Below are 21,490 nucleotides of genomic sequence, written 5' to 3' on the forward strand. Positions count from 1 at the left end.
ATACAAGAATATAACTACTATAATACTGCCCCCTATGTACAAGAATATAACTACTATAATACTGCCCCCTATGTACAAGAATATAACTACTATAATACTGCCCCCTATGTACAAGAATATAACTACTATAATACTGTCCCCTATGTACAAGAATATAACTACTATAATACTGCTCCTATGTACAAGAATATAACTACTATAATACTGTTCCTATGTACAAGAATATAACTACTATAATACTGCCCCCTATATACAAGAATATAACTACTATAATACTGCTCCTAAATACAGGAATATAACTACTATAATACTGCCTGCAGTGCAGATCTATGAGCTCCTCACCAGTTGGGTCTGTGTACATACACTATATACTGTGTACTATGATCGTGTTGGCTGTGGTGTGTAAGGTGACTGTCTCCTTGGAGTTATGAGAAGCCCCTTTAATTCTCTAGACAGCAGGTGCAGGTACGGAGGAGGCTGCGCTCAGTAATCGTACCCTCCCTTGGCTCACAGCGCTCTTAATATAGAGCAGGATTCGGTTTCCAGTCTATATTAGTATCGGCCGTGGCCCCTTTCTCTCCTTGAGTCGGGGCAATGTTCCCAGTCCGGGGGATCAGCTTCAGACGCAGGGTTTCCACACTCAGCATCTAATCCAGAGGGAGGTTACATTAGGGAATCGCCTAAGTAGCAATCCCCTGTTATATGGAATTGCTGGTTATGCGATTTTCCAATACATTAGTGCAGGTTGATGCTGATTAATCAGTCGTGATAAATAATGAATGTGAATTTTTAAACGAAAGACTCCATGGAATAAATGGCATAATAATAATAATAATAATAATAATAATAATAATAATAATAATAATAATATAATCTGACATTCTGGATCATTATCACTTTCCAGGACACTAGGTGGCGCTGCGCTCCTGCCTGGAGGGGAGACTTGAAACTGAGGGCTTGTTTTTTGTTATTGGTACCATTTTATTCATATATTCATCATGAATAACGAATCTAATGCAAGTCAATGGGAAACTCAAATAATTTTCCAGCGGACCCTCCCAGGATGTCTGGCGGGGCTGTAATAATGCTGCAATGGATGGGGAAGGTGCCTGGATGCACCTCTGAAACACAGGTCACTTCTGGGAACAATGTTGTCAGAGTATTACACCACCTATTTTTGATAACCAGTGCATGTAAAGTGGACAACTGAGGGCTGCAGCCCCCACCCGTGTGCTTTATATTGGCTCATTATCAAAAATAGAAGCGATCCCACAATGGTTTTTTTTCTTTAAATAAATGATAGAAAAGCTATGTGGGCGCCCAACCATTTTTAATAACCAGCGCAGATAAAGTAGACAACTGGGGACTGGTATTCTCATTCTGAGAGGGTCCATGTTTATTGGGTCATCCCCAGCCTAAAAATAGCAGGCCACAGCCACCCTACAATTTGCACATCCATTTGATGCACCAATTGTGGTGCTTTACCTGGCAATCGGGGTAATATATGGGGTTGTAGTCAGCTGGGTTGGTAATGGAGAGGTGTCTATGAGAACCCTCTTCCCCATTATGAACCCTGTAAGTAAAAAAGAAAAAAACACAAAAATCCTTTATTTAAAAAAACACACCCTCTTTCACCAATGTATTAACCCCCAAAATACCCATGCAGGTCTGACGTAATCCACACAATGTCCCACTGCAATCCCAGCTCTGCTACATCCTGGGGCCATGGTGATTAGTGACATTAGAACACGTGACCACTTACCGTGGCCTCTGGGAGACACTGAGAGCAGCATGGGAGATGCCAGCAGTGACCTCAGGTGAACACAGTGCCAGACAGTCAGACTGTGCTGCTGCCGTGACACAGGTCACTTCTGGTGGTTGTCACGGTATCCTCTGTTTGAGCCACCAGCTGTGACCTCAGGTGAACTCAGTGCCGGACTATCGGACCGCCTGTCACAGTGGCAACGCATCCTGACAGTGAGTTCACCTGAGGTCACAGCTGGCGGCTCACACAGAGGGTACCATGAAAACCACCAGAAGTGACCTCATGTGAACTCAGTGCCAGACTGTCAGACTGTGTGACACAGGGCAGTGCAGTCCGACAGTCCGGAAGCTGTGAGGCCTGGAAACCATAATGGACCCTTTAAGGTTCCTAGAGCCCCCAGCTGCTGGGACATCTGGAGACTGTGAACGTTTACCAGAGTTCATAGTATCCAGGTGTCCCAAAAGCTGGCAACTCCAGGAACCATAAAGGCCTCTTTAAGATTTCAGGGCCTCACAGCTACCGGACTGTTGGACTGCTGTGGCTCATGTTGTATATAGGAGGCTACGTGTGGGCTCATGCTGTATATAGGAGGCTATGTGGGGGCTCATGCTTTATATAGGAGACTATGTGGGGGCTCATGCTATATATAGGAGGCTTTGTGGGGGCTCATATTGTATATAGGAGGCTATGTGGGGGCTCATGCTGTATATAGGAGGCTATATGGGGGCTCGTGTTGTATATAGGAGGCTATGTGGGGCTCATGCTGTATATAGGAGGCTTTGTGGGGGGCTCATGTTGTATATAGGAGGCTATGTGGGGGCTCATGCTGTATATAGGAGGCTATGTGGGGCTCATACTGTATAAAGGGGCTATGTGGGGGCTCATACTGTATATAGGAGGCTATGTGGGGGCTCATGTTGTATATAGGAGGCTATGTGGGGGCTCATGTTGTATATAGGAGGCTTTGTGGGGGCTCATGTTGTATATAGGAGGCTATGTGGGGGCTCATGTTGTATATTGGAGGCTATGTGGGGGCTCATGATGTATATAGGAGGCTATGTGGGGGCTCATGCTGTATATATGTGAGGGCCAGGGAGGACTGGTAGGCCCAGGAGGTGGATCCACTGGACCGAGCACCCCACCTGGAGGGCAGGGTACACGGTAGCTGGAGCACTAACGTGGCAGGAACGGGTGCAGGTATCAGGAAGCAAAGACAGGACCAGGTCACTAAGGTCACAGCGGACTTTAAGGCAGTAATAGGAAACAGGAACAAAGACCTGAGCACCTAGCTCACAAGACAAGGCATAGAAACACAAGCGATGATCAGGCCCCGCCCACATGGAGAGGCCGGTCTTATATACTCAGCACAGCCTCAGGTCATTTCCTGTTGCAGCAGTGCTGGGGCTATAAGACCAGGTGAGTGGGCGCGGCCCGGTCCTATACAGAAGCATGAGTCTAAGACTCAGAGTCAGACTCATGAGACTAGGAGCAGGACGCAGGAGAGCACGAGCACGAGCGGTGGCCGTGACCGGTGGACACGTGGACTGGATCAGTGGTTAAGGAGTGGTGCTGGGACACGGGGAGCGTGACAGTACTTCCCCCTTGAAGCCCCCCTCCCCTCCACCAAGACAGGAAGGCACACCGAAGAGGGGCAGCAACGTACTTCCGGGACAAAAAGGACCGGGCCTCAGGACCGCAATCCACCCAATCGACCAGGAAGGACTGCTTACCCCGGACCGTTTTCATGGCCACTATGTCCCGTATCGGGGAACCCATGTCAGCGGCAAGGGAGGCAACGGAAAGGGAAGGACAGTCAGAAGCAGGACTGGAATCTTGGACGACCGGATCGGGCGTCTCGGACTGGGTATCAGACAATGTCTCATCCTGGGCAGCCGGTGGAGTCAAAGTCTCAACTCTAGAAGGCGGTGAAATCAAAGTCTCATCTCCAGAAGATGGTGGAATCGAGGTCTCGGATGCCTGGGGCGGTGGAACGTCACTGGATAGCGTAGTCTCTTCTTCAGGATCCTGCAGCTTGACTGAGTCAAGTGCCAGGGGCTGAGGAACAGGCTGCAAGCAGGTTTCGTGGCACAAGGGACTCCAGCGGGTAATCGCGCCAGAGCGCCAACTAATAACAGGGTCATGGAGTTTCAGCCAGGGCAGGCCCAACAGGAGCTCAGGAGCCATCCTCGGGATCACATAGAAGGCGATGGTCTCTGTATGCGAAGTGCCAACCTGGAGGTTCACGGGCTCGGGGGTAAACCGGACAGGTTCATAGAGCGGTTTGCCGTCCACTGAGGCGAACCAGAGAGGCTTCTTCAGCGGGGTGACAGAGACCTGGTATTTGTCTACCGTGGCCTGGTGAATAAAGTTGCCTGCTGCCCCGGAATCGATGTGGGCCTCAGCTGAAAACCGGGTCCCCTCTGTCGTCACCCGGACAGTCTGTTTAACTGGAACCAAAGGGATTTCGGTGGCAAGGGTGGCGGTTCCCACCATCCCTTGGACCTGGGGTCTACCTGGTTTCTCCGGGCAAGAACGGAGCATATGTGAACTGTCTCCGCAATAGAAGCACAGGCCCCGGGCGATCCGTTCTGCACGGCGTTGCTTGGCTTGGGTCAGACGGTCCACTTGCATGGGTTCTGGCGATAAGGCGCGGAAAGGCAGGGACGAGGGAGCGGCAGACCTCTGTGGGGGCAAGATGTGGCGAGGTGGTCGCTTCTCCCGGACTATCTCTTTGGTACGCTCCTGAAAACGGAGGTCAATCCGGGTGGCCAGGGAAATCAAAGCGTCCAAGGTTCGTGGAACGTCACGGACGGCTAGTTCGTCTTTGATGCGGCCAGAGAGACCTTCCCAAAAGGCCGCCGTCAAGGCCTCATTGTTCCAGCCCAGCTCAGAGGCGAGCGTGCAGAACTGGATGGCGTATTGGCCGACGGTCAGGGTCCCTTGGCGTAGCCGGAGAAGCGAAGAGGTCACTTCTGTAGTTCGTCCAGGCTCATCGAAGGTACTTCGGAAAGCTTGCAGGAACTCCTGGATGTCGGTGATCATCGGGTCCTTATTTTCCCACAGGGGGTTAATCCAGGCCAGGGCTTCACCTTCCAGGTGTGACATCAGGAACGCCACCTTGGCCTGGTCTGAGGCAAACAAGTGCGGGAGCAACTGGAAGTGCAGGGAGCACTGGTTCAGGAAGCCTCGGCAGGACTTGGGATCCCCTGCGTAGCGAGGCGGAGCAGCAAGGCGAAGTTGCGAGGCTGTGGAGGAACCTGGTTCAGACCTGGAGACTGGTTGCTGCGTGGACGAGGCGGCGGTCTGCAGCGTATATAACCGGTGGTCCACGGACGCCAAGAATTTCATCATCCGGTTCAGGGTTTCACGCTGTCGTGCCAGCTCCTGGCGCAGCTCAGCCAGCTCTGATTTCTGTGCTTCAGTGGAATCCATGGCCTGTGATCCAGCGGGATCCATGGCCTGATCATACTGTGAGGGCCAGGGAGGACTGGTAGGCCCAGGAGGTGGATCCACTGGACCGAGCACCCCACCTGGAGGGCAGGGTACACGGTAGCTGGAGCACTAACGTGGCAGGAACGGGTGCAGGTATCAGGAAGCAAAGACAGGACCAGGTCACTAAGGTCACAGCGGACTTTAAGGCAGTAATAGGAAACAGGAACAAAGACCTGAGCACCTAGCTCACAAGACAAGGCATAGAAACACAAGCGATGATCAGGCCCCGCCCACATGAAGAGGCCAGTCTTATATACTCAGCACAGCCTCAGGTCATTTCCTGTTGCAGCAGTGCTGGGGCTATAAGACCAGGTGAGCGGGCGCGGCCCGGTCCTATACGGAACATTAGTCAGAATCAGACTCCTGAGACCAGGAACAGGACTCTGGGGAGCATGAGCGGGAACGGCAGCCATGACTGGTGGACACGTGGACTGGATCAGTGGGTAAGGAGTGGTGCTGGGACACGGGGAGCGTGACAATATAGGAGGCTATGTGGGGGCTCATGCTGTATATAGAAGGCTATGTGAGACTCATGCTGTATATAGGAGGCTATGTGGGGGATCGTGTTGTATATAGGAGGCTATGTGGGGGCTCATACTGTATATAGGAGGCTATGTGGGGGGTCATGTTGTATGTAGGAGGCTATGTGGGGGCTCATGCTGTATATAGGAGGCTATGTGGGGGCTCATACTGTATATAGGGGGCTATGTGGGGGCTCATGCTGTATATAGGAGGATATGTGGGGGCTCATGTTGTATATAGGAGGCTATGTGGGGGCTCATGCTGTATATAGGAGGCTTTGTGGGGGCTCATGCTGTATATAGGAGGCTATGTGGGGGCTCATGCTGTATATAGGAGGCTATGTGGGGGCTCATGCTGTATATAGGAGGCTATGGGGGGGCTCATGCTGTATATAGGAGGCTATGTGGGGGCTCATGCTGTATATAGGAGGCTATGTGGGGGCTCATGCTGTTTATAGGAGGCTATGTGGAGGCTCCTGTTGTATATAGGGGATGTCAGCATACTTAATTCTGCTCAATATTAAGTGATACAATTAATATAAAGTAATAATAATTCTAATTAATATGTTAAGATTAATATTGAGCTGAATTTATTCAGCTTATTGGTTTGGCCTCAACACTAGTCACGGCCTCCCTTGTAGCCTCTCTGGAGAATAATTCCCCCCCCCCCCCCCCGCTCTATAGGGTTCTGACATTTGTGTCTCCATCAGGACGTGAGATCAGAGCTCGCTCACTTCATTGAGATTCATGGAGGGTCTGGAGTTGCCGAGAGACTGAGCTGCGGAAAGAATAGATTGTGTTAGGGGGGAAACGCTCCATTCACTGTATGTGATATTAACCCTGAGCTTAGACCCCCCATACTCTGCAGCCAGTGCCTGTCACTCTGGCAGCTCCGCGCTGTCACTCCACAGACAGATTCCTATACAGGAGGGCTTATACTGGTAATGCCTGACATCATCATGTGTACTGGTAATACCTGACATCATCATGTGTACTGGTAATGCCTGACGTCATCATGTGTACTGGTAATGCCTGACATCATCATGTGTACTGGTAATGCCTGACATCATCATGTGTACTGGTAATGCCTGACGTCATCATGTGTACTGGTAATACCTGACATCATCATGTGTACTGGTAATGCCTGACATCATCATGTGTACTGGTAATACCTGACATCATCATGTGTACTGGTAATGCCTGATGTCATCATGTGTACTGGTAATGCCTGACATCATCATGTGTACTGGTAATGCCTGATGTCATCATGTGTACTGGTAATGCCTGACATCATCATGTGTACTGGTAATGCCTGATGTCATCATGTGTACTGGTAATGCCTGACATCATCATGTGTACTGGTAATGCCTGACATCATCATGTGTACTGGTAATGCCTGATGTCATCATGTGTACTGGTAATGCCTGACATCATCATGTGTACTGGTAATGCCTGATGTCATCATGTGTACTGGTAATGCCTGACATCATCATGTGTACTGGTAATGCCTGACATCATCATGTGTACTGGTAATGCCTGACATCATCATGTGTACTGGTAATGCCTGACATCATCATGTGTACTGGTAATGCCTGACATCATCATGTGTACTGGTAATGCCTGACATCATCATGTGTACTGGTAATGCCTGACATCATCATGTGTACTGGTAATGCCTGACATCATCATGTGTACTGGTAATGCCTGACACCATCATGTGTACTGGTAATGCCTGACACCATCATGTGTACTGGTAATGCCTGACACCATCATGTGTACTGGTAATGCCTGACGTCATCATGTGTACTGGTAATGCCTGACGTCATCATGTATACTGGTAATGCCTGACGTCATCATGTGTACTGGTAATGCCTGACGTCATCATGTGTACTGGTAATGCCTGACGTCATCATGTGTACTGGTAATGCCTGACGTCATCATGTGTACTGGTAATGCCTGACATCATCATGTGTACTGGTAATGCCTGACACCATCATGTGTACTGGTAATGCCTGACACCATCATGTGTACTGGTAATGCCTGACACCATCATGTGTACTGGTAATGCCTGACACCATCATGTGTACTGGTAATGCCTGACGTCATCATGTGTACTGGTAATGCCTGACATCATCATGTGTACTGGTAATGCCTGACACCATCATGTGTACTGGTAATGCCTGACACCATCATGTGTACTGGTAATGCCTGACACCATCATGTGTACTGGTAATGCCTGACATCATCATGTGTACTGGTAATGCCTGACGTCATCATGTGTACTGGTAATGCCTGACGTCATCATGTGTACTGGTAATGCCTGACCTCATCATGTGTACTGGTAATGCCTGACACCATCATGTGTACTGGTAATGCCTGACACCATCATGTGTACTGGTAATGCCTGACACCATCATGTGTACTGGTAATGCCTGACGTCATCATGTGTACTGGTAATGCCTGACGTCATCATGTGTACTGGTAATGCCTGACACCATCATGTGTACTGGTAATGCCTGACACCATCATGTGTACTGGTAATGCCTGACACCATCATGTGTACTGGTAATGCCTGACGTCATCATGTGTACTGGTAATGCCTGACATCATCATGTGTACTGGTAATGCCTGACACCATCATGTGTACTGGTAATGCCTGACACCATCATGTGTACTGGTAATGCCTGACATCATCATGTGTACTGGTAATGCCTGACGTCATCATGTGTACTGGTAATGCCTGACGTCATCATGTGTACTGGTAATGCCTGACATCATCATGTATACTGGTAATGCCTGACGCCATCATGTGTACTGGTAATGCCTGACATCATCATGTGTACTGGTAATGCCTGACATAATCATGTGTACTGGTAATGCCTGACATCATCATGTGTACTGGTAATGCCTGACGTCATCATGTGTACTGGTAATGCCTGACATAATCATGTGTACTGGTAATGCCTGACATCATCATGTGTACTGGTAATGCCTGACATCATCATGTGTACTGGTAATGTCTGACATCATCATGTGTACTGGTAATGCCTGACGCCATCATGTGTACTGGTAATGCCTGACGTCATCATGTGTACTGGTAATGCCTGACATCATCATGTGTACTGGTAATACCTGACATCATCATGTGTACTGGTAATGCCTGACGTCATCATGTGTACTGGTAATGTCTGACATCATCATGTGTACTGGTAATGTCTGACGTCATCATGTGTACTGGTAATGCCTGACATCATCATGTGTACTGGTAATGCCTGACACCATCATGTGTACTGGTAATGCCTGACATCATCATGTGTACTGGTAATGTCTGACATCATCATGTATACTGGTAATGCCTGACATCATCATGTGTACTGGTAATGCCTGACATCATCATGTGTACTGGTAATGTCTGACATCATCATGTGTACTGGTAATGCCTGACGTCATCATGTGTACTGGTAATGCCTGACATCATCATGTGTACTGGTAATGCCTGACATCATCATGTGTACTGGTAATGCCTGACATCATCATGTGTACTGGTAATGCCTGACATCATCGTGTGTACTGGTAATGCCTGACCTCATCATGTGTACTGGTAATACCTGACGTCATCGTGTGTACTGGTAATACCTGACACCATCATGTGTACTGGTAATGCCTGACATCATCGTGTGTACTGGTAATGCCTGACCTCATCATGTGTACTGGTAATACCTGACGTCATCATGTGTACTGGTAATACCTGACATCATCATGTGTACTGGTAATACCTGACGTCATCATGTGTACTGGTAATACCTGACATCATCATGTGTACTGGTAATACCTGACGTCATCATGTGTACTGGTAATACCTGACATCATCATGTGTACTGGTAATACCTGACATCATCGTGTGTACTGGTAATGCCTGACCTCATCATGTGTACTGGTAATACCTGACGTCATCATGTGTACTGGTAATGCCTGACATCATCATGTGTACTGGTAATACCTGACGTCATCGTGTGTACTGGTAATACCTGACATCATCATGTGTACTGGTAATACCTGACGTCATCGTGTGTACTGGTAATACCTGACACCATCATGTGTACTGGTAATGCCTGACGTCATCATGTGTACTGGTAATGCCTGACATCATCATGTGTACTGGTAATGTCTGACATCATCATGTGTACTGGTAATGCCTGACATCATCATGTGTACTAGTAATGTCTGACATCATCATGTGTACTGGTAATGCCTGACATCATCGTGTGTACTGGTAATGCCTGACCTCATCATGTGTACTGGTAATGCCTGACATCATCATGTGTACTGGTAATGCCATTAATTGGGGTGTGATGCAATGAATCACTACAGTGATGGCGAGTCTCTGGCATGCAGAGCCCTTTCTGTCGGCACGCGCGCTGTCGTCTCATTCAGCCGCTTTGCACTGCTGGTGTGATCGTGCCGGCAGTTCAAAGTTGTGTTGGAGTGGAGGAGATATTTCTCCTCGCTCTGTCACTCCCCTCCTAGGCCGCAGGCCTGTTGCCTAGGAGACATCGGAGCGTCAGTAAGCGACGCCGGCGTAATGACGTCTTGTGGCCGCGCAGGAACTGAGGGTCCAGCGGCGCATGGTAAAGTTTAAATCCTAGTGGCCAGAGGGACCTCTGCTGACGTTATGCCCATGTGACCAGAAGGGGCGAGGCCTCTGCCAACATAGCTGATACCTGGAAGCAGAATTATTCTTCCAAGTTCACATGGGTATAGAGTTGATTAAAATAGACAACCCCCTGGTGGGTGTGGTGCAGGGTGGGGCTAAGCCCCCACTTGCATGATTATACTGGCAAGGAGGAAACATCACCACGCCCACCAAACAAGCCATCACGCCCACTAACCAAACCGGTCACGCCCACAAGTCCTTGTACCCACTAGGATTTAGCCACAACCATGCCAGGATGGGGGGACATGCCAGGATGGGGGGACATGCTAGGATGGGGGGAACATGCCAGGATGGTGGGACATGCCAGGATGGGAGGGCATGCTAGGATGGGGGGAACATGCAAGGATGGGGGGACATGCCAGGATGGGGGGACATGCCAGGATGGGGGGACATGCTAGGATGGGGGGAACATGCATGGATGGGGGGAACATGCAAGGATGGGGACATTTACCAGGATGGGGTACATGCCAAGATGGGGGAACATTTAACAGTATGGGGGTACATTTACCAGGATGGGGAACATTTACCAGGATGGGGCCATGATGGGTACAAATATACCAGAATGTAGTAAATATATATCAGGATGGGGTTCACCAGGAAGTGGCCAGGAAGGGGACATAACTACACAATGAAGGGGGAGGGGAGCCACTCGTACGTCTTTTTGGGATTTCGAGATGTTCAGACTTTGAAATGTAGATGTGGATTACAGGGGGACATCTGATTGCATTCCAGGCTAAAATCTCTGTCTAATATGCTGCATTTTTTTCCAGACAGATCAATCCAACTGCTGTGTCTGGAGAGGGCAGGGGCTCAGCTTCAATGTGTGGTAAGCATGCATGAGCGTGATGCCCCCTGCTGAGGAGAAGAGAAGACTGCAGAGGTAAGGTTAAAATCAATTATTTACACAATAGAAATCGGAAACAAAAATGAGTTTAGGGCTTCAGTTTTGGCACTCGGAGTGTGAAAGGTTCGCCATCCCTGGCCTAGGTCTACCTGTGAGGTGATGATCTGGGACGTACAACCATGAATTAGGCTGGCGCAGTCTCTATAAATTCATATCAAAGTTTAGATACCATCCTGAATAAAATGAGAGGAGACATAACTAACATAACGTTTCAGGACCGTCCTCCAGAAAAGAGCGGCACATACACCAACAACTGACTGAGGATCAATAAGTACCGAGAGTGACCTCTGCAGGATGATAGGAAGAACTGCAACCAGCATCTTTACCTATCTAGGCATGCGTCTCAATAAACTAGACAACAAAAAGTTAAGTTATTTCAGTAATTCAATACAAAAAGTGAAACGCATATATTATATAGAGTCATTACACACAGAGGGATCTATTGCTATATATTATATAGAGTCATTACACACAAAGGGATCTATTCCTATATATTATATAGAGTCATTACACACTGAGGGATCTATTGCTATATATTATATAGAGTCATTACACACAGAGAGCTCTATTCCTATATATTATATAAAGTCATTACACACAGATAGATCTATACCTATATATTATATAGAGTCATTACACACAGAGGGATCTAGTCCTATATATTATATAGAGTCATTACACACAGAGGGATCTATTTCACGTGTTTATTATATATTATATACAGTCATTACACACAGAGGGATCTATTCCTATATATTATATAGAGTCATTACACACAGAGGGATCTTTTTCACGTGTTTATTATATATTATATAGAGTCATTACACACAGTGATCTATTTCATGTGTGTATTATATATTATATAGTGTCATATAGGAATAGATCCATCCATGTGTAATGACACTATATAATATATAATACACACATGAAATAGATCACTGTGTGTAATGACTCTATATAATATATAATAAACACGTGAAAAAGATCCCTCTGTGTGTAATGACTCTATATAATATATAGGAATAGATCCCTCTGTGTGTAATGACTCTATATAATATATAGGAATAGATCCCTCTGTGTGTAATGACTATATATAATATATAATAAACACATGAAATAGATCCCTCTGTGTGTAATGACTCTATATAATATATAGGAATAGATCCCTCTGTGTGTAATAACTCTATATAATATATAGGAATAGATCCATCCATGTGTAATATTATATAGAGTCATTATACACAGAGGGATCTATTCCTATATATTATATAGAGTCATTACACACAGAGGGATCTGTTTCACATGTTTATTATATATTATATAGAGTCATTACACACAGAGGGATCTAGTTCACGTGTTCATTTCTGTTAATGTTGATGATTATGGCTTACAGCCAATGAAAACCCAAAAGTCATTATCTCAGAAAATTAGAATAATTACCACAAAACACCTGCAAAGGTTTCCAAATCATTTAAAATGGTCCCTTACTCTGGTTCAGTAGGCTACACAATCATGGGGAAGACTACTGACTTGTAAGATGTCCAGATGGCAGTCATTGACACGCTCCACAAGGAGGGTAAGCCACAAAAGGTCATTGATAAAGAAGCTGGCTGTTCACAGAGTGCTGTAACCAAGCATATTAATGGAAAGTTGAGTGGAAGGAAAAAGTGTGGTAGAAAAAGGTGCCATGCAACCGAGATAACCGCAGCCTTGATAGGATTGTTAAGAAAAGGCCATTCAAAAATTTGGGGGAAATTCACAAGGAGTGGACAATGCTGGAGTCAAGAGCCACCGCACACAGACGTATGCAGGACATGGGCTACAAGTGTCGCATTCCTTGTGTCACCGCTCATGACCAATAGACAACGCCAGAAGCGTCTTACCTCCGCCAAGGAGAAAAAGAACCGGACTGTTCTCAGGGTCCAAGGTGTTGTTTTCAGATAAAAGTAAATTTTGCATTTCATTTGGAAATCGCGGTCCCAGAGTCTGGAGGAAGAGCGGAGGCCACAATCCAAGCTGCTGAGGTCCAGTGTGAAGTGTCCACAATCAGTGATGGTTTGGGGAGCCGTCATCTGCTGGTGTAGGTCCATTGTGTCTTATCAAGACCAATTTTAGAGCACTTCGTGCTTCTCTCTGCCGACAAGCTTGTTGGAGATGAAAATTTAATTTTCCAGCAGGACTTGGCCCCTGTCCACACTGCCAAAAGTACCAACACCTGGTTTACTAACCATAGTATCACTGTGCTTGATTGGCCAGCAAACTCGCCTGACCTAAACCCCATAGAGAATCTATGAGACACCAGAGCCAACAATGAAGACAAGCTGAAGGCGGCTATCAAAGCAACCTGAGCTTCATAACACCTCCGCAGTGCCACAGGCTGATCGCCTCCAGCCACATTGCCGCATTGATGCAGGAATTCATGTAACAGAAGCCCGACCAGGTATTGAGGCATTTACTCTACAGACTTTTCAGTAGATGCCAACATTTCTGAGTGTAACATATTTTTTTCAGTTGGTCTTATATAATATTCTAATTTTCTGAGATAATGACTTTTGGGTGTTCATTGGCTGTAACCCATAATCATCAACATTAACAGAAATAAACATGTGAACTAGATCCCTTTGTGTGCAATGTCTCTATATTAATATATAGGAATAGATCCCTCTGTGTGTAATGTCTCTATATTAATATATAGGAATAGATCCCTCTGTGTGTAATGACTCTATATAATATATAAGAATAGATCCCTCTGTGAGTAATGACTCTATATAATATATAGGAATAGATCCCTCTGTGTGTAATGACTCTATATAATATATAGGAATAGATCCCTGTGTGTGTAATGACTCTATATAATATATAGAACTAGATCCCTTTGTGTGTAATGTCTCTATATTAATATATAGGAATAGATCCCTCTGTGTGTAATGACTCTATATAATATATAAGAATAGATCCCTCTGTGAGTAATGACTCTATATAATATATAGGAATAGATCCCTCTGTGTGTAATGACTCTATATAATATATAGGAATAGATCCCTCTATGTGTAATGACTATATATAATATATAGAACTAGATCCCTTTGTGTGTAATGTCTCTATATTAATATATAGGAATAGATCCCTCTGTGTGTAATGACTCTATATAATATATAGGAATAGATCCCTGTGTGTGTAATGACTCTATATAATATATAAGAATAGATCCCTCTGTGTGTAATGACTCTATATAATATATAGGAATAGATCCCTCTGTGTGTAATGACTCTATATAATATATAGGAATAGATCCCTCTGTGTGTAATGACTCTATATAATATATAGGAATAGATCCCTGTGTGTGTAATGACTCTATATAATATATAGGAATAGATCCCTCTGTGAGTAATGACTCTATATAATATATAAGGAATAGATCCCTCTGTGTGTAATGACTCTATATAATATATGTGTTTCACTTTTTGTATTGAATTACTGAAATAAATTAACTTTTTGAGGATATTCTAATGTATTGAGATGCACTTGTATGTACTTACCTTGTTCTTGTACTGTATCCGTGTACTGAGTGTTTGGATCTTTGGTGAGAATATTTCCTAATAGACTCCGCTGCATTGAACCCACTCATTAGAGAGATTTATACCAGATTTCGATTTGGAATGCAGAAGTTCTACGTACAAGACTCTAGGTAGAAGGTTTTTATGGTACGTGTAGTCCATTTTTATAAATCATCAGTTATTACAAATTTACAAGACTAAATACAGTTTCCTGTTACAGTCCTGCAATGTATCTGTAGATATTGGATGCTATAGGGCGGCTTTGTATGGAATCAGATTTTTTTTTATTTGCACACCCATAGAGTTGAATGGACAAGCCTCATCAGTGAATAACATTGGTCTGAGTGGTGTCCAGGTGCTCTCTGATTTTTCATAGACAGCACTAGGACCAAAAATATATCATGTGAACCTACACTAAGGGTGGGCCACTGCTGTGTGCGGCCCCTCAGGACAAAATGTGACCGCCAGCCCCTGATCCACACCATGTAATTTGTATTACTGGGATATATGGGGGATTGCTGTGGATCTATCAATGTTAAAACCAGCAGAAACTATCCAGCATTATACTGTACCGCGATAATCACATTGTGGCCCTTCTAAATGGTTTCAGGGGCCGAGGTGGAGAATTAGAGACCATTTAATCGTTATTGAATTGAATGGGCTGCACGGCCTGGCGTGGTCCCTTTAAATAACAGTCACTGCTCCTGCTGATGATGTCACGGAATGTTGGGGATTCTGGCTCCGCCCCCTTGCATATGACATCAGTCTTTCTAAAGTGAGCTGCAGAGCTGACACTCCTCGTAGGTTGATGTTTATGGTGTAATTTTTCTTCTGTTGTATGGTCCTCCTCTTGTGTCCTTCATTCTCTTCTATCTCCTCTTCTCTTCAGCGATGGTTCCTGCGTATTGGGCATTCGGACGTCTTCATTTGGATGGAGTCAGGTAAGAATTATTACTATAAATGTAAAGTGCCTTGCGAAAGTATTCAGCCCCCTTGAATTTTTCAACCTTTTTCCACATTTCAGGCTTCAAACATAAAGATAAAATGTTAATGTTCTGGTGAAGAATCAACAACAAGTGACACGATTGTGAAGTTGAACAAAATTTATTGCTTATTTTAGCCTTTTTAAAAAATAAATAAGTGAAAATTGGGGCGTGCAATATTATTCATCCCCTTTAAGTTAATACTTTGTAGCGCCACCTTTTGCGGCGATTACAGCTGCAGTCGCTCGGGGTATGTGTCCCGCCCAGGGATATGTGTATGTCTCGGGAATGTCACGGTGGTGGCCGTTGCCTGTTTCCCGTTTCCGTGCCCTGGGCCCTTTTTGTGATGGGGGTCTATTTACAAGGGATTAACATAGTGTTCACACGTGACACCACTTGCGGTGTTGCAGCTATGGGGATGGAGCTGCCGCTGCAGAATGTCACTACTGGGTCTGGTGTTATTTGCAGCCTGGATGGTAGGCCCTCCGCAAGCAGGGCCGGGCCCCAGAGGATGGGTGATGTAGTGGGTGTCGGAAGAAGGGAGTCCACACAAAAGTTCAGTGCAACTGGTTTTACTCACTGTCCAGTGATGGTAACTGGTTGCCCGAAGCCGGCTGGTTTCGTCTCCAGGTTCCCTTGTACCCAGTACCAGTTAGTAATCTGGTGCCTTCTTCCCCTGCACCAGTCTCTGGTAAGTGGGTCCTCGTGGCGTAGAGCAACTGGGGGTCCCCATCTGGTGGTGTTGTTCCACTTCTGTCCGCCTGACGGTAGCGTGAACCCTGTGGGGTTGGAGTCTCTTGTCCTGTCCCCAGTTCTCCCTTTACTACTGAGTCTTCGGATTCTCAGGGTCAGCGAGGTCCTTAATGGTCCCCTCGCTGTGCAGGTGTTAACAGGTCTGCCTGGAGGTCTTTACTGTCCTAGGGTCCTGTACCCCGTCGGTGCGTAGTTCCGGGAGTCCTCCACCAGCTCCACCGGCAACCACTTCTCCTGGGTACCAGGTCATTGTTAACCCGAGTCAGGATGTCACTTCACTTCCAGCTTCACACTACTGTCCTCACACCTCCTCTGTCACAGCTCGACTCACTACTCCCCACAGTCCACCCCTCCCACCTGGTCAACTAGTGGACTGGACTGGCTCCACCTCTAGGCGGCCATCCATTGGTCCCACCCTAGCCCTGTACCATTGTATGGGGGATTGTTGGGTAAAAAGTGGGATTACCTGGGTTCTTGTTGTTATTGGCACTGGGTTTCCGGGTCCCTAAGGGGGTAGGCTCTGCATCCTGGTGGGGATGCAGAACCTTGTAGCACCCTGATGGTTTCAGGGCCGCTACATATGTGTCTATCAGTTTTGCACATGGAGAGACTGAAATTCTCGCCCATTCTTCCTGTGTAAACAGCTGGAGCTGAGTGAGGTTGGATGGAGGCATTTGTGAACAGCAGTTTTCAGCTCTTTCCACAGATTCTCGATTGGGTTCAGGTCTGGACTGTGACTTGGCCATTCTAACACCTGGATACGGTTATTTGTGAACCATTCCATTGTAGATTTTGCCTCTGTCCCAGTCTCAGGTCAAAAGAATCTCAGACTCCAACAGGTTTTCTTCAAGAATGGTCCTGTATTTGGCTCCATCCATCTTCCCATCAATTTTAACCATCTTCCCTGTCCCTGCTGAAGAAAAGCAGGCCAAAACCATGATGCTGCCCCCACCATGTTTGACAGTGGGGATGGTGTGTTCAGGGTGATGAGCTGTGTTGCTTTTACGCCAAACATATCGTTTAGCATTGTGCCCACATAGTGTGATTTTGGTTTCATCTGAGCAGAGCACCTTCCTCCACATGTTTGGTGTCTCCAGGTGGCTTGTGGCAAGCTTTAAACAACACTTTTTGTGGATATCTTTGAGAAATGGCTTTCTTCTTGCCACTCCTCCATAAAGGCCAGATTTGTACAGTGTACGACTGATTGTTGTGCTATGGACAGACTCTCCCACCTCAGCTGTAGATCTCTGCAGATCATCCAGAGGGATCATGGGCCTCTTGGCTGCATCTCTGATCAGTCTTCTCCTTGTGTGAGGTGATAGTTTGGATGGACGGCCGGGTCTTGGTAGATTTGCAGTGATATGATGCTCCTTCCATTTCTATATAATCGCTTGCACAGTGCTCCTTGGAATGTCTAAAGTTGTGGAAATCTTTTTGTAACCAAATCCGGCTGTAAACTTCTCCACAACAGTATCACGGGCCTGCCTGTTGCGTTCCTTGGTCTTCATGATGCTCTCTGCGCTTTACACAGAACATTGAGACTATCACAGAGCAGGGGCATTTATACGGAGACTTGATCACACACAGGGGCTTATATTTATCATCATCAGTCATTTAGGACAACATTGCATCATTCAGAGATCCGCAATCAACTTCTGGAGTGAGTTTGCTGCACTGAAAGTAAAGGGGATGAATAATATTGCACGCACCAATTTTCAGTTTATTATTTTTTAATAAAGGTTTAAACTAAGCAATAAATATTGTTCATGTTCACAATTGTGTCACTTGTTGCTGATTCTTCACCAGAACATTAACATTTGTATCTTTATGTTTGGAGCCTGAAATGTGGGAAAAGGTTGAAAAATTCAAGGGTCTGAATACTTTCACAAGGCACTGTATATAAACTATCATAACGCTCAGCTGCTGTTTATACCCAGAGAACATTCTCATCTTCACTATATGGAGCGACATTATCAGCGATCATTGTCTCCACCTGCAGAAACATCACAGGCAGATGGGGCGTATGTAGGCCCCATGAACCCCTCAGGGTGCTACAAGGTTCTGCATCCCCACCAGGATGCAGGGTCTACCCCCTTAGGAACCCAGATATCCAATGCCGGTAACATCAAAAACCCATGTAATCAAAGTTTTCCCCCACATTCCCCCATACAATGGTACAGGGCTAGGGTCGGACCAATGGATAGCCGCCTAGAGGTGGAGCCAGTCCAGTCCACTAGTTGACCAGGTGGGAGGGGTGGACTGTGTAGAGTAGTGAGTCGAGCTGTGACAGAGGAGGTGTGAGGACAGTAGTGCGAAGGTGAAAGTGAAGTGACGTCCTAACTCGGGTTAATGGTGACCTGGTACCCAGGAGAGGTGGTTGCCGGTGGAGTACTCTCGGAACTACGCACCGACGGGGTACAGGACCCTAGGACAGGAAAGAGCTCCAAGCTGACCTGTGAACACCTGCACAGCGAGGAGACCATCAAGGACCTCGCTGACCCTGAGAATCCGAAGACTCAGTAGCAAAGGGAGAACCGGGGACAGGACAAGAGACTCCATCCCCACAGGGTTCACGCTGCCGTCAGGCGGACAGAAGTGAAAAAAACACCGGACGGGCACCCCCAGTTGCTCTACGCCACGGGGACCCACTAACAAGAGAGAGGTGCAAGGGAAGAAGGTACCAGAGAACCAGACTGGCATTGGGACAAAGGAGACCTGGAGGTGAAACCAGCCGGCCTCGGGCAACCAGTTACCATCACCGGACAGTGAGTAAAACCAGTTGCACTGAACTTTGGTGTGGACTCCCTTCTTCTAGCACCGGTCACATCACCCATCGTCTGGGGCCCGGCCCTGCTTGCGGAGGGCCTAACATCCAGGCTGCAAATAACACCAACCCTAGTAGTGACATTCTGCAGCGGTGGCTGCCTATAGCCGCAACACCACAAGTGGCATCACATATGAACACTAACCTAATCTCTTGTAACTATACCCCCTTTACAAAAAGGGACCAGGGCACGGAACCGGGCAACGGCCACCACCGTGACATTCCCAAGACGTACACTGCCCGGGACCGAGTACCTCATATCCTTGGGCGCGACATGTACACTTCATGCGCAGTGCATCTAGAAAGCTGGGGACATGTATCCACCTTCATGCACAGTGCACCTAGAAAGCTGGGGACATATATCCACCTTCATGCACAGTGCACCTAGAAAGCTGGGGACATATATCCACCTTCATGCACAGTGCATCTAGAAAGCTGGGGACATATATCCACCTTCATGCACAGTGCACCTAGAAAGCTGGGGACATATATCCACCTTCATGCACAGTGCATCTAGAAAGCTGGGGAAATATATCCACCTTCATGCACAGTGCACCTAGAAAGCTGGGGACATATATCCACCTTCATGCACAGTGCACCTAGAAAGCTGGGGACATATATCCACCTTCATGCACAGTGCACCTAGAAAGCTGGGGACATATATCCACCTTCATGCACAGTGCACCTAGAAAGCTGGGGACATATATCCACCTTCATGCACAGTGCATCTAGAAAGCTGGGGACATATATCCACCTTCATGCACAGTGCACCTAGAAAGCTGGGGACATATATCCACCTTCATGCACAGTGCACCTAGAAAGCTGGGGACATATATCCACCTTCATGCACAGTGCACCTAGAAAGCTGGGGACATATATCCACCTTCATGCACAGTGCATCTAGAAAGCTGGGGACATATATCCACCTTCATGCACAGTGCACCTAGAAAGCTGGGGACATGTATCCACCTTCATGCACAGTGCACCTAGAAAGCTGGGGACATATATCCACCTTCATGCACAGTGCATCTAGAAAGCTGGGGACATATATCCACCTTCATGCACAGTGCATCTAGAAAGCTGGGGACATATATCCACCTTCATGCACAGTGCACCTAGAAAGCTGGGGACATATATCCACCTTCATGCACAGTGCACCTAGAAAGCTGGGGACATATATCCACCTTCATGCACAGTGCACCTAGAAAGCTGGGGACATATATCCACCTTCATGCACAGTGCACCTAGAAAGCTGGGGACATGTATCCACCTTCATGCACAGTGCATCTAGAAAGCTGGGGACATATATCCACCTTCATGCACAGTGCATCTAGAAAGCTGGGGACATATATCCACCTTCATGCACAGTGCACCTAGAAAGCTGGGGACATATATCCACCTTCATGCACAGTGCACCTAGAAAGCAGGGGACATGTATCCAGCTTCATGCACAGTGCACCTAGAAAGCTGGGGACATGTATCCACCTTCATGCACAGTGCATCTAGAAAGCTGGGGACATGTATCCACCTTCATGCACAGTGCATCTAGAAAGCTGGGGACATGTATCCACCTTCATGCACACTGCACCTAGAAAGCTGGGGACATATATCCACCTTCATGCACAGTGCACCTAGAAAGCTGGGGACATATATCCACCTTCATGCACAGTGCACCTAGAAAGCTGGGGAAATATATCCACCTTCATGCACAGTGCACCTAGAAAGCTGGGGACATGTATCCACCTTCATGCACAGTGCTTCTAGAAAGCTGGGGACATATATCCACCTTCATGCACACTGCACCTAGAAAGCTGGGGACATATATCCACCTTCATGCACAGTGCACCTAGAAAGCTGGGGACATATATCCAGCTTCATGCACAGTGCACCTAGAAAGCTGGGGACATGTATCCAGCTTCATGCACAGTGCACCTAGAAAGCTGGGGACATATATCCAGCTTCATGCACAGTGCACCT

General features: G+C 46.7%; 1 protein-coding gene across 5 annotated transcripts in view; it reads left to right on the forward strand.

Moving 5' to 3' along the window:
* The first annotated feature begins 11,306 nt into the window (after positions 1-11,306).
* Positions 11,307-21,490, forward strand: part of RPS23 (ribosomal protein S23) — a 37,819-nt gene continuing 27,635 nt past the window's right edge. For 4 of the 5 annotated variants that reach the window (XM_075315746.1, XM_075315747.1, XM_075315743.1 and 1 more), the window contains exon 1: positions 15,766-15,894. In XM_075315746.1, coding sequence (XP_075171861.1) covers positions 15,845-15,894 — 50 coding nt within the window. In that variant the 5' untranslated portion in view covers positions 15,766-15,844. Of the gene's footprint in view, positions 11,373-15,765; positions 15,895-21,490 lie in introns of those variants that run through there. The other variant, XM_075315744.1, reaches the window with a different exon arrangement.

The sequence above is a fragment of the Anomaloglossus baeobatrachus genome, chromosome 6 (assembly GCF_048569485.1).
Source record: "Anomaloglossus baeobatrachus isolate aAnoBae1 chromosome 6, aAnoBae1.hap1, whole genome shotgun sequence".
Classification (NCBI taxonomy): Eukaryota; Metazoa; Chordata; class Amphibia; order Anura; family Aromobatidae; genus Anomaloglossus; species Anomaloglossus baeobatrachus.